This window comes from Peromyscus eremicus, chromosome 1 (assembly GCF_949786415.1).
Source record: "Peromyscus eremicus chromosome 1, PerEre_H2_v1, whole genome shotgun sequence".
NCBI lineage: Eukaryota > Metazoa > Chordata > Mammalia > Rodentia > Cricetidae > Peromyscus > Peromyscus eremicus.
In genome coordinates, this window is record NC_081416.1 from 169,150,698 (window position 1) to 169,162,578 (window position 11,881).

General features: G+C 52.5%; 1 protein-coding gene across 1 annotated transcript; it reads right to left on the minus strand.

Annotated features, from left to right (window-relative positions):
* Nucleotides 1-2,773: 2,773 nt before the first annotated feature.
* Cadm4 (cell adhesion molecule 4) lies at nucleotides 2,774-11,385 on the minus strand. The gene is made up of 9 exons (XM_059253530.1): nucleotides 11,256-11,385; nucleotides 9,282-9,428; nucleotides 8,882-9,034; nucleotides 8,502-8,636; nucleotides 7,869-8,033; nucleotides 7,685-7,775; nucleotides 5,973-6,145; nucleotides 4,490-4,618; nucleotides 2,774-3,774 (listed from the first exon to the last, which is right to left on the minus strand). The coding sequence occupies exons 1-9, from the start codon at nucleotides 11,356-11,358 to the stop codon at nucleotides 3,665-3,667; spliced, it is 1,206 nt and encodes a 401-aa protein (XP_059109513.1). The 5' UTR covers nucleotides 11,359-11,385; the 3' UTR covers nucleotides 2,774-3,664.
* Nucleotides 11,386-11,881: the final 496 nt, after the last annotated feature.

The window sequence follows — 11,881 nt, forward strand, 5'->3', positions numbered from 1 at the left end:
GGATGCCTTGGGGTGGGGTGGGGGGTGGGGAGGGCTGGGGGCCTAAGTCCTCGGCTCGGATCCCGGGGTTGGAGGCTCTCTCATTTGCATAATCCTAGCGCGGGACAAAGGAAGGCCTCCCGCACTGGAGGATGTGATTTGCATATTCCCGGGAGAGGCTGTCCTTCCGAGCGCAGTGATTAGCATATGGATGGGAGGAGGGGGCACCTGGGCACGGCGCATGCGTGTAGGGACTGCCGACTTGCGCGAAGTGGGCTGGCCGCCTTTTCCTGAAACTACAGAAGGTCTAGGACCCGGTTCATGCCCCTGCCACCCAGGATAAGTCTTTATTGCTCTCTTGTGAATTAGGCCAGCACGTGGTTTCTGCGTTTCGAGAGATCTGGTACCCCACACACACCCAATTTAAGGAAGACGAACCACATTTGTTTAGACTAATACCTAGAGCTGCTGACCTCGAAGAGGTGGAGAATGGGAGGCTGTGGGTGCCAGAAACGCCTGCTCCAGCCCAGGGTTCTGCAAGGGCTTCCAGGGCTTGATTTTTTAAGCCAAGTCTGAACAGGAGCCAACTAGGACTCTCTTGGCAGAGGGACTAGCTAATGCAAATGCCCAGAGGCAAAGGAGTTGTCTGCATTCTTAAAGGAAGTACAGGCAGCTTCGTTTGCTGGAACACAATTGGAGAGCAGAAAGTCTCCCATGGGTGTTTGCTTCCTTTTCTTTTTCTTTTCTTTTCTTTTCTTTTCTTTTTTTTTTTTTTTTGAGGCAGACTCATGTAGCTCAGGCTAGCCTCTAACTCCCTGGGTCAAAGAGAATGACCTTGAACACTGCCTCTTGAGTGCTGAAATTACAGGCATATGGCAGCAAGCCCAACTCCAGTAGGTGATTTTAAAGAGCTGTAACTCTATGTTGACTATACGTAGCCGTCACCACAACCCCCCCCCCACACTGTGCTCAGAAGAACTGATTTTATCACTAGCGACCTGAAACGCTCCCATTAAACCGTAGAATACGAAGTTTTGCTTTGTTTTGTTTTTGAGACGGAGTCTCCTAGTGTAGCCCACGATGGCGTGGAACTCTCGCTCGCTCCAGGCTGGTTTTCAGGCATTCCCCACAGTTCTCCTGCCTCCGCTTCCCAAACGCTGGGATGACAGGGTTGCGTCACCACACCTGGCCTCTCAGTTAAAACTCTGACCCTGATGCTTTTTCTGGACCCACCCACCTTTTTTATCAGGTCCAGATCCCCAGCACTTCAAACACAGTCATCTTTTTACTGTCTTGGGCTTTGATCTTGCTGTCCGCTTTATCTGAGAATGCTCCCCCCCCCCCCCCCCCGCACCCTCCCCCTGCTCTGTGCTTACTCCATCTCAGCACTGATGTCAATCTGAGGGACCTTCCTGGGTGATATAGCCTCTGCAGACCGAGTTAATTAGGGAACTGACACAGCACCTGTTTCAATAAATGATGCACTTTTGATGGTGGATGAAGGTGGGGTGAAGAGTGCCTGGGACTTTGTGCTCCTTTCTGTCTCCTTCACTTTGTACCAAACAGTAGCCGCCCCCAACCCCCCCACTTCCTCCCCCCACCCTCCCACCCCCTCACTCGCCTGAGGCTTGCTATGTAGACCAAGACGGCTACGGGAATCTACCTGCCTCTTGTCTCCGAGGAGCTGGGATTAAAGGTGTGTGATTTTTTTTTTTTTTTTTTTTTGAGACAGAATTTCACCATGTAGCCCTGGCTGTCCTGGAACTTGCTCTGTAGACCAGGCTGGCCTTGAACTCAGAGATCCACCTACCTCTGCCTCCCAAGTGCTGGGGTTAAAATCGTGAGCCACCCCCACCCCCCAGCTTCTTTTTTTAGACAGGAACTTAATGTGTAGCCCAGGCTGGCCTCAAACTCAGTCTCCTACCTCAGCCTCTAAAGGACTAAGACACTCAGCTGGCATTTTAATGGCCTTCTTTACAATTCTATTTATTTATTTGTTTGTTTATTTATTTATTTATTTTGGTTTTTTGAGACAGGGTTTCCTCTGTGTAGCTTTGTGCCTTTCCTGGAACTCGCTCTGTAGACCAGGCTGGCCTCGAACTCACAGAGTTCCTCCTGGCTCTGCCTCCCAAGTGATGGGATTCACCGCCTGGCTTCCAATTTTAAAGAAAGCATTAAACTTTTTTGTTTGGGGGGAGGGGTCACATAGTCTTGCTAAGTAGCTAGGAGTGGCCTGGAGCTTGCTGTGTAGACCAAGATGCCATGGGATTTGCTTAGGCCCCTGTGCCTCCACTCCCTGAAGGTTGCAGGTGTGTGCCACTGTTCCTAGCTCGGAAATTGTCTTCTGGCTTGGTTTTGTTTTTCAAAGCAGGGTTTCTCTGTGTAGCCCTGGCTGTCCTGGAACTAACTGTAGCCCAGGCTGGCCTCAAACTCACAGAGATCCACCTGCCTCTGCCTCCCGAGTGCCAGGATTAAAGGTGTGTGCCACCACCATCAAAATTATTTTCTCTGCTACCTTGCTGAGTCTGATTCCTTCATCAAAGTTTCATGAAGGTCAGCACAGGGTCCCCTTTTCACCCTGAGTTCTTAGTGCCTAGAACAGGATCACATTTCAGATTCCTGCTGAACTGGAGTAGGTAGAGGTGGCCTTGGTGGGGTCTGGCCCCCTTACCTTCCTGTGTATCAGAATCCATATCACTCCCTTCCCACCCCTGCATCTCCCCCTCCCAGTGTATAGTAGTGGACAGACACACACAGCCACCCCAAACACGTGTTCTCTCCTCAGTTTAATGGTGGTTAGTGGGATTGCCAAACCCCCTCCCTATCCCCTCCCCGCCCCGTACAAAAATGTGTTTTGCTTTGTTTTTTTAAACAAGAAAAAGGGGCAAAAGCCAGGAATGGGGGAGAGGGGTGCAATCTGATATTTTTCATACAGATTTTTGATTTTTTAATATATTATATATAAAACCATAGAGACCACACATCCCCTTCCAAACTCCTTTCCCCCTCCCCGGGGGGCCTGGAGGAGAGATGGGGAAGGCCCCCCCAGGAGTGGGTGGACAGACAAACATGGGAGGGGAAAGACATGGGGGTGGAGATGGAGGGAAGGGGAGCCGCCCAGGAACCCGGAAGGGGGACTGGATAAAAGTTGGGGTTGTTTCCCTCACTGCCCCCATCAGAGTTTTCACACAAAGACACAGAATTCCCGTTTCCACGCCCTCCCCCGCCCCTCCCCCCACCGTGCGAACATGGCTTTGCAAAGAGGTGCCCAGAGCTCTGTGGAACTCTTACAATGGCTGGCATGGGGTCTGGGACCCCTAAGAAATCTGTGTTCCCCTTCCCTGCCCACCCCACCCTTCCCAGAATCTGACTCCCTCCCCACAAGACCTGGTTCTGTTGCCTAGGGGTTCTGGCTTTCCCCTGTTTTCTTCCCCCAACCCAAATCCCTATTACCCCTCCCTGGACTTGGGGTCTAGAAGGGACCTTCGGTCCCTGTCTCCTCTAGGGGACCCTAAGCCTCTGGACCCTAGCCTTTGTCCCTGGGAGAGGTCCAGGCATCCAACACCCCCAATCCCTGCCCAAACGCCTGAGGTGTTAGCTGTGGGGGGAGAAGCCCGCCATCCCGGACTCTGGTCAATCAATGTCTTTGCTGGTTCCTTGCAGCTGGCAGTGGGTGGGGATGGGGTCAGATGAAGAACTCTTCTTTCCGCTTGTGTCCGTCGCTGCCGTTGAGGAAGGCTTCTCTGGCTTCTCCCTGCTCGTCCAAGCCGCTGGCCTCATGGGTCAGATAGGAGCCTGAGGGAAGAAAGATGCCCCCAGGGCAAAGGGTTGTGTTGTGTATGTGGACCCAGGAAGTGGATATAGGGGAAGGAGACAGGCAAGAGACACATCACATGAAGGAAGGAGGAGAAAGGGAACCAGAGTCAAGTTGAGTGAAGCACGCACGTGACAGAGGCAGAGAAAGAGGTAAAAGCGGAATTAGGAAGACCCCAAAAGTTCACAGAAAAAAAACCCACCCTTATCCCTCCAACTGCCCGGCCTCCGTTTTTGAGACAGGGTCTCCAAAGCTTCAAGTGGCCTTGAACTTTGCATACTTCTGCCACCACCTCCCAAATCCTGGGGTTAGAAGCATGCACCACCACGATCCATTTTGTGCAGTGTTGGAGGACGGAGTCCACGGCTTTGCTAGACAGTCTATCGATTGAGCCCTATCCCAGGACCCTTCTCTCCTCCCCCTTCCACACCCGTTTCTTTTCTGATATTATTCCCTCACGTCTATGCTGTCAATAAGTCCAGCTATTTGAAAAATAAATTATCCAAAATCCCTCCCCTTAATTCTACTAAATTTCAGCCCTTTCAGAGCCCAGGTCCCAAAGCCCTTCCCCTACAGAGTATTGGTCTAAAATACGGCGTGATTTCGAATCCAATCTAGGGTCTAGGCTCCGCCCCCTCGTTATCCAGAATCAAACCGTCCACACCCTTCCAAGACTTCAGGTGCCGCCCCACTTACCCTTCTGTCGGACGGAGCACCAGACCATGCCCACTAGCACACATATGATCAGAAACACTAGTAGCGCCAGGATGCCGCCCACAATGGCGTAGGGAACTGATGTCTGGGCTTCTACCACTGCGCCGGGGTCTGTCAGAGGGACAGGGTCGTCAGAGAAGGTCCTAATCCGGCCTACTGTTGCCAGGCCATTAAACTATTCTGCACACAGCTTCGCTCCTCAAAAATGCCTGCCGTTTGTAGACCATTTTTCTTTAGCTCCAGTTCCTCTGGGAATCCTTGGCTTTTACACTCGTGGGACTTCCATTCCGAGTATCTATGAACCTCCTCACCTTTTCACCCCTAAGCCAGAAGTAACACATCCCACTCTAGCTTTGGGGTTTTCAAAAACATTTTACTTAATTTTTTAAAAAAGATTTATTTATTTGTTATGTATACAGTGTTCTGTTTGCATGTATCCCTGCAGGCCAGAAGAGGGCACCAGATCTCATTACAGGTGATTGTGAGCCACCATGTGGGTGCTGGGATTCCAACTCAGGACCTCTGGAAGAGCAGCCAGTGTTCTTAACCTCTGAGTCATCTCTCCAGCCCCTATTTTACTTAATTTTATGTATCCGTGCTTGCTTGGATTTATGTGCACCAAGTGTGAGGACACTGGATCTGGAACGTGAATTATAGAGTTGTGAACTGTCATGTGGGTGCTGAAAATCCAGCCCCGGTCCTCAGCAAAAGCAGTAAGCACACTTAACTACAGAGCCGTCTCTCCAACCCCTGTTGTGTGTTTATTGAGACAGGGTCTCACTATGTAGCTCCAGCTAGCTAGGATTTAGGCTTCCACTATGTAGACCAGTCTGGTTTGCTTTTTTTTTTTTTTTTCTTTCTTTCTTTTTTTTTTTTTTTTAAAAATGTCTCCTGTATTATAGACTGGTCTAAAAATCGATGAAAGTGGAGCTGGAGAGATGGCTCAGCGGTTTAGAGCACTGGCTGCTCTTATAGAGGACCGTGGTTCAATTCCCAGCACCACATGGCAGCTCACAACTGTCTGTAACTCCAGTTCCAGGGGATCCAACACCCTCATGCCAATGCACATAAAATAAAGTTAAATTAAAAATCGGTGGAGATGGCCTTGAACTTCTTATCCTTCCTCTGCCTCCAGAGTTCGGGGATTACTGGCATGGCATCGGATTTATGTGGTACTGGGAATTGTATCCAAGCTTTATCATACATACAAAGCAAGCACTCTTATTAACTAAGCTACACCTCCAGCCAACACCCCCTCCAACCGCCTTTTTTGGTAGACTGGTTATTTAGTTCAGGCTGGCCTCGAATGAGTGATCCCTTCGCCTCAACCTCCAAAGCGCTGGGACAACAGTAGAGTCCCGCCATGGTCAGCTAGCGTGTTCCTTTTCTTTTGACTCAAATTCCGCCCTCACGCCCGGTAGCCAGTCCCGGCCCCGCCCCCAGGCCTGACACGCTCCGCCCTCACCGTAGACCACAAGCACGTAGAGCGCCCTCGCGTGGCCGTGCTTGTTTGCCGCCTCGCAGGTGTAGGTGCCGTTATCTGCAGATACCAGGCCCGGCAGGGTGAGCGTCTCACCCACCGCCTCCGCTCTCTCCGGCAGAGACTCATTCCCCCGGTTCCAGCGGATCTGGCTTGGCCTGGCCATGGGTAAAAACAGAGTTAGCAACCCAAGAATCTGACTTCTCCAGGAATCTGGATATGCAGCTCCGAGCCAGCATTAACTTCCACTGTCACTGCTGGTGTGTGTGTGTGTGTGTGTGTGTGTGTGTGTGTGTGTGTGTGTGTTTTCCAATGGTAGACCCTTTACCAACTATGTATAAGGTGCCAGGTTCAATCCCCAGCAATGAAAGGGAGTGAAGAAGATCCGACAACTCTGTCTGTGAAATGTTTCAAAGGGTAGACACTTGCTGATAAGCCTGATTATGAATGAGATTCCTGGGACCCACATAGTGGAAGGGCAATTCTCACGAGTTGTCCTCTGACCTCCCTGCATGTGCAGCGGTATGCGTCCCGCCTCTCGCAAAAATGTATTTTTAAAAGTATGTATGTGTATGGGGGTTTTATCTGCATGTATGTCAGTGCACCTCGGGCCGGCAGTGCCCTCAGAAGCCAGAAGAGGGCGTCGGATCCCCTGTGACCGGAGTTACAGAGGACTGCAAGCCACTACATGGGTGCTGGGATTTGGACCAGGGTCTTCTGGATGAACAGCTGAGCCATTCCTTGGGCCCCATAATTTTTTTTGTTTTGTTTTGTTTTTCAAGACAGGGTTTCTCTGTGTAGTTCTGGCTGTCCCGGAACTCGCTGTGTAGACCAGGCTGGCCTCGAACTCACAGAGATCCGCCCGGCTCTGCCTCCCAATTGCTGGGATTAAAGGTGTGTGCCACCACCACCTGGCACCGCCTGGCCATAACCTTCCTTCCTTCCTTCTTTCTTTCTTTTTTTGTTTTGTTTTGTTTTGTTTTGTTTTGTTTTTTGAGACAGGGTTTCTCTGTGTAGCTTTGCGCCTTTTCCTGGAACTCACTCTGTAGACCAGGCTGGCCCCAAACTCACAGAGATCCGCCTGCCTCTGCCTCCCGAGTGCTGGGATTAAAGGCGTGGTCACCACCGCCCAGCCTCTTTCTTTCTTTTAATAAAAAAGGGCCATCTCGGGCTGGAGAGATGGCTTAGAGGTTAAGAGCACCGACTGCTCTTCCAGAGGTCCTGAGTTCAATTCCCAGTAACCACATGGTGGCTCACAACCATCTGTAATGAGATCTGGCGCCCTGTTCTGTATACATAATAAATAAATAAATCTTAAAAAAAAAAAGGGGGGGGCCATCTCAGTCCAGCGGTGGCGCTTGCCTTTAATCCCAGCACTCGGGAGGTGTGCTACAAAGTGAGTTCTAGGATAGGCAACAAACCTACACAGAGAAACCCTGTCTCGAGAAACAAACAAAAACAAACAAACAAACAAAAGAAAAACCAAAACCAAACAAAAGGACCATCTCTCAGCCCTTTTCTTGTGGAAAACCAAGTGACAGGCTTGAGGCCAGCTTCTACATGTAGCCAGAGCTTTAAGGATTCACCTCTTCCCAGCCCTTTTCATCAGGAGTCCGGCTTCACTATGTTTTCCGTAGGACCCAGGAGTGCAAGCCCCAAGTCTCCTCACCCCTCAGGAGCCAGCAGTTAGGTCTCACCTGGGGTTCCCTGTGACAGCACACGTCAGCACCAGCGTGTCTCCCTCCCTCACTACAGCTTGAGAGGCATGGATCCGCGCCGTCGGGGAGTCTGCAGCGCAGGAGGGAAAAATGAGAGATCGTTCTGCGGGGTGGGGGACCTCCAGGGCCCGGCGGCCAGTGTGCAGACCCCAGAGCTACTTACACTGCACGTCCAGCACGTACTGCGTCTGCTTGCTGTGTCCCGAGGGCAGCGCCTGGTTCTGCGCCTCACAAATGATGATCCCGCCGTCGTCCTTGCGGTCTACACGGAACCGCACGGTGCTCGCCACGCTCCACACCTTGCCGTTCTCCTGGCCGCTGCTCACTCCTGCCGGACCCAGTCCAGAAACGTCAGGCCAGGGGTTCTGCCCTGCCTCCTGATCCCAACGTAGGCTGCTGGCCAAGCCATATTCCTAACGATATAAGCCTGGCCTTTTTCACCGAGCCACACCCCCTGTCTCTTCCACACCTTAGGAGTCTGGTCTAAGGTTTGTTAGTTTCGCTTTGTTTGTTTTGAGGCAGGGTCTGGAGTGGTCCAGGTTGGCCTCGCTCTGTAGGCGAGGATGATCTTGAACTCCTAATCCTCCTCCCTCCTCCTCACAAAGGTTGGGATGACAGGCGTGTGCCATCACGCCTAGCTCAACTGCTGAACAGCGAATGGAAAGCGTCAGTCAGAACCGGTGCGCTCTTCCCCAGGCCGCGCCCACCATTAGCCCCGCCTCTTTCCCAAGCCCGGAGCCCCCACCCCACCCCTGCCCTGCTCTTCCACCCTGCCTGCCTAGCTAGGCCTGGGTACCTTTCAGCTCCTTGCGATCGCGATACCAGCGCAGAACCGCTGCGGGGCGCGACCGCGGAACCAGGCAGCTGAGTTCCACCTCGCCGCCCTCCACCGCTTGCTCTCGGACCTCCACCACAGGATTCTCCGGAGCCACTGCGCAGAAAAAGGGCGCGGGTGTTTGGCGGGGGAGGGGGGTCAAGGGAGGCACCGAGGTAGTCTCAAGTCAATCTGGCTGCTGGATCCTAGGGACCAATGGGAGCCAGGGTCCCACAGGTGGCAGGGGTCATACGCAGGGACCAGAGGTCTGGTGGAGCCAGACGTCCAGGGCGCATAGGTCTCAGGACAAGTGAGAAGCAGAGAACGAATGAGTGGGGCTCTGAGAGGGGGAAGGCCAGTACCTAGGACAGTGAGCGTGGCGATCTGGTGGTGGGTGTCCTCCGTGTAGAGCTGGCAGAAGTAGCCCCCCTCGTCTTCCAGGCGGGCGTCAGAGAGCCGGATGCGCACTCGACGCGGGGAGAACTCCTCCAGCTGGAATCGCTCGTCCTTTAGAGCTACAGGGAAGAGGGGGCTTCAACTTGGGGGCTTCTGGTCTCCAGACAGATGCAGCCCCCTACCTTTCCCCAGACATGGCTTATTCAACTGTTTGTTCCCTTGGGAACCCATTCCAGCGCCGCCCTACCCCCGCCCCCCCCCCCCCCCGCAGGACCACGACAGCAAAGGCTTTCAGCCCTGTTCCCCGTCAGAAGTGTAGATGTGTCCTCTTTGAGGTCACAGGTGTCAAGGGTCCCCCGCACTCACCTCGGGTGCCATTGAAAAAGAGGGTCTGCCGGGCTGGGTTCTGGATGACAACTATGGACCCATCGTACTGATGCAGACGGCAGGTGATCTCAGCCACCCCACCCTCGGCCACTGTCACATTCTCTGTCTGCACTTCCTGTCCCGTTCCTGAACCGAGAGAGAAACAGATGGGAGAGTCCCTGAGATGACATTCAGTTGTGCGTGCATGCGTGCGTGCGTGCTTGTGTGTGTGTGTGTGTGTGTGCGCGCGCGCGCGCGTGCGCGTGCATGCACTTGATCGCACATGAGGCCCTGTGTGTTTATATAAGTGGGGGAACATGGACATGTTCACATGCGTGTGCTGAGATCCAAGGCTGACCTATGGAGTCTTCCTCTAAGGTTCTTCACCTTATTCATTGAAGCAGGGTCTCTCAGTCGAACCCAGAGATCACAGATCCGGGCTGGGATTGCTGAACAGCAGGTCCACTAGCCAGTTTACTCTGAGGATCCCATCTCTGTTTTTGGTGCAAGCTTCCAGGACCACAGCCGACTTATGTGGGTACTGGGGACCTGAACTCTGATCCTTGCACTTGCTGAACTCTGATCCTGGTTTGTTGTTGAGAATAGTCTCTCACCCTGCAGCCCAGATTAGCCTCAAACTCATGGCAACCCTCCTGCCTCAGCTTCATGAGTGCTGAGATTACAGGTGTGAGCCACCAAACCTGGCCTTTAGTCCTCTCTCTCTCCAGTCTGGAGAGACAAAATGGTCTCCAGAGGAGCCAAGGCAAGACCCTGGCGTGTGTCTGTGGTAGCACAAGGAGCGTTAGGAGCAAGAGGAAGGGGAGAGAGAACTGCCCAGGAAGATGGACAGGAACTGGAGGCCCTGACAGAAGAAAGCCCCGTTGGATCTCAGAGCTGGAGTTCGCCCGGTGTGGGCACCCACTGAGGCTCACTGGATGGGTTGTCTTCCCACATCTGGAACATATATAGACCAGGCTGGCCTGGAATTGACAGGATCTTCCTGCCTGTGCCTCTCCAGTGCTGGAGTTATAGGTTTACATCATCACATCCGGTTACAAATTCCTTTTCCCTCTCCTCACTCAATTCTCTCCCTATGTTCCAAGCCAGCCTGGTCTACAAAGATCCTCTGCAAGCTGATTCAGCTGACCGTTCCATTCAGGAGGCTCACCATCCTGAATCTCCTGAATCTGGGCCAACTTAGGACTTGCAGTGACCAAGAGAACCTGGTAAATGTAGCCCTGAAAATTCTAGTCCTTGGGAGGCAGAGGCAGGAAGGATCTGGAGTACAGGGCCAGCCTGGGCAATATAGTAAGATCAAAGCTGGGATATATCAAAAGCAAGACCTTGTCTGAAAGACAAAAGATACAGATCTCTCTCTCTCTCTCTCTCTCTCTCTCTCTCTCTCTCTCTCTCTCTCTCTCTCTCTCACACACACACACACACACACACACACACACACACACACACTGGGGTGGGAATGTCTGTAGCTAGAGTGCCTGCCTAGCAGGCATGAAGCTCTGAGTTAGGTCCCCCGCACAGCATAAACTGAGTGTGGTGGTGAATGCCTGCAATCCCAATGCTTGAGATCAAGGCAGGAGGGTCAGAAGTTTAAGGTCATCCTCACTTACATAGGGAGCAGTAGGAGACCAAGCTGGGGAGGGAGAGGTGTTTTTGTCAGAAATAATCTAGTAAGAGTCACAAAGCCCAGGCTTAAAGATGCCTAACAACTTCCTGTGTGCCATCTGCCACCCAGAGACTGTTGGTAAAAATACCCAGAATAGCCTCTTTGAGGCACCTGCCACCCATCCTGTGATGGAGGCCACCTTGAATCTCACACTCTAACTGACCCCCAGGTGGCCCCAGTGTAAACCGAGAGAAGTCTGCCCACCTGACTCAATCTAAACCTCCCACCCACAATCTGAGTAAATAGCGAGTTTCCCCCCACCGTTTTGGTGTTCGGAGACAAGGTCTCACCATGTAAGTCAAGCTGGTCTTGTACTCCTAATCCACATGCCTCAGCTTCCACAGTGGTATGGTTACGAGTGTACAGCACTGCCCTCGGGGTCTCAGCCGTCATTTTTCTACATTCTGAGTGGTCTGTTCCACTGTGACGTCCTGGCTCTGTCACACGCCTATGCTATTTTCCCCTAGCATCCCTGTGGCTGGGTGTGGCCATGTGACTGACTGGGGGCCAATGGCTGTAGTGCTGGATATAATTTTTCCCACCTTGTCTTTCTCCCCTACAACTGAGCACAAGTGTGCACATCTACAGGGCCAGAACAATCCAGGAAGCACATGGAAGAGCGGGGCCTCACATAAGAAAGAGCTCCACAGCTGCTTGTCCTCCATGGCCCTGCCTGAGACATAATTTTATTTTTAGACACGGTCTCTCTATACAGCCCTGCCTTACCTAGAACTTGCTCCATAGATCAGGCTGGCTTAAAATTCACAGAGATTTACCTGCTTCTGCCTCCCGAGTGCCGGGATTAAAGGCGTGCGCCACCACATCCGACTTGGTTGTGCACACCTTTAACCCCAGCACTCGGGAGGCAGAGGCAGGTGGATCTCCTAGTTTGAGGCCAGCCTGGTCTACAGAGCAA

Coding starts and splice junctions, on each gene's coding strand:
- Cadm4 (XM_059253530.1), bottom strand. CDS start 11,358: ATGACGGCTGAGACCCCGAGGGCAGTGCTGTACACTCGTAACCATACC. Junction 9,035..9,281: donor CTTTTTCAATGGCACCCGAG/GTGAGTGCGGGG, acceptor TCTTCCCTGTAG/CTCTAAAGGACGAGCGATTC. Junction 3,775..4,489: donor GTGCTCCGTCCGACAGAAGG/GTAAGTGGGGCG, acceptor TTCTTCCCTCAG/GCTCCTATCTGACCCATGAG.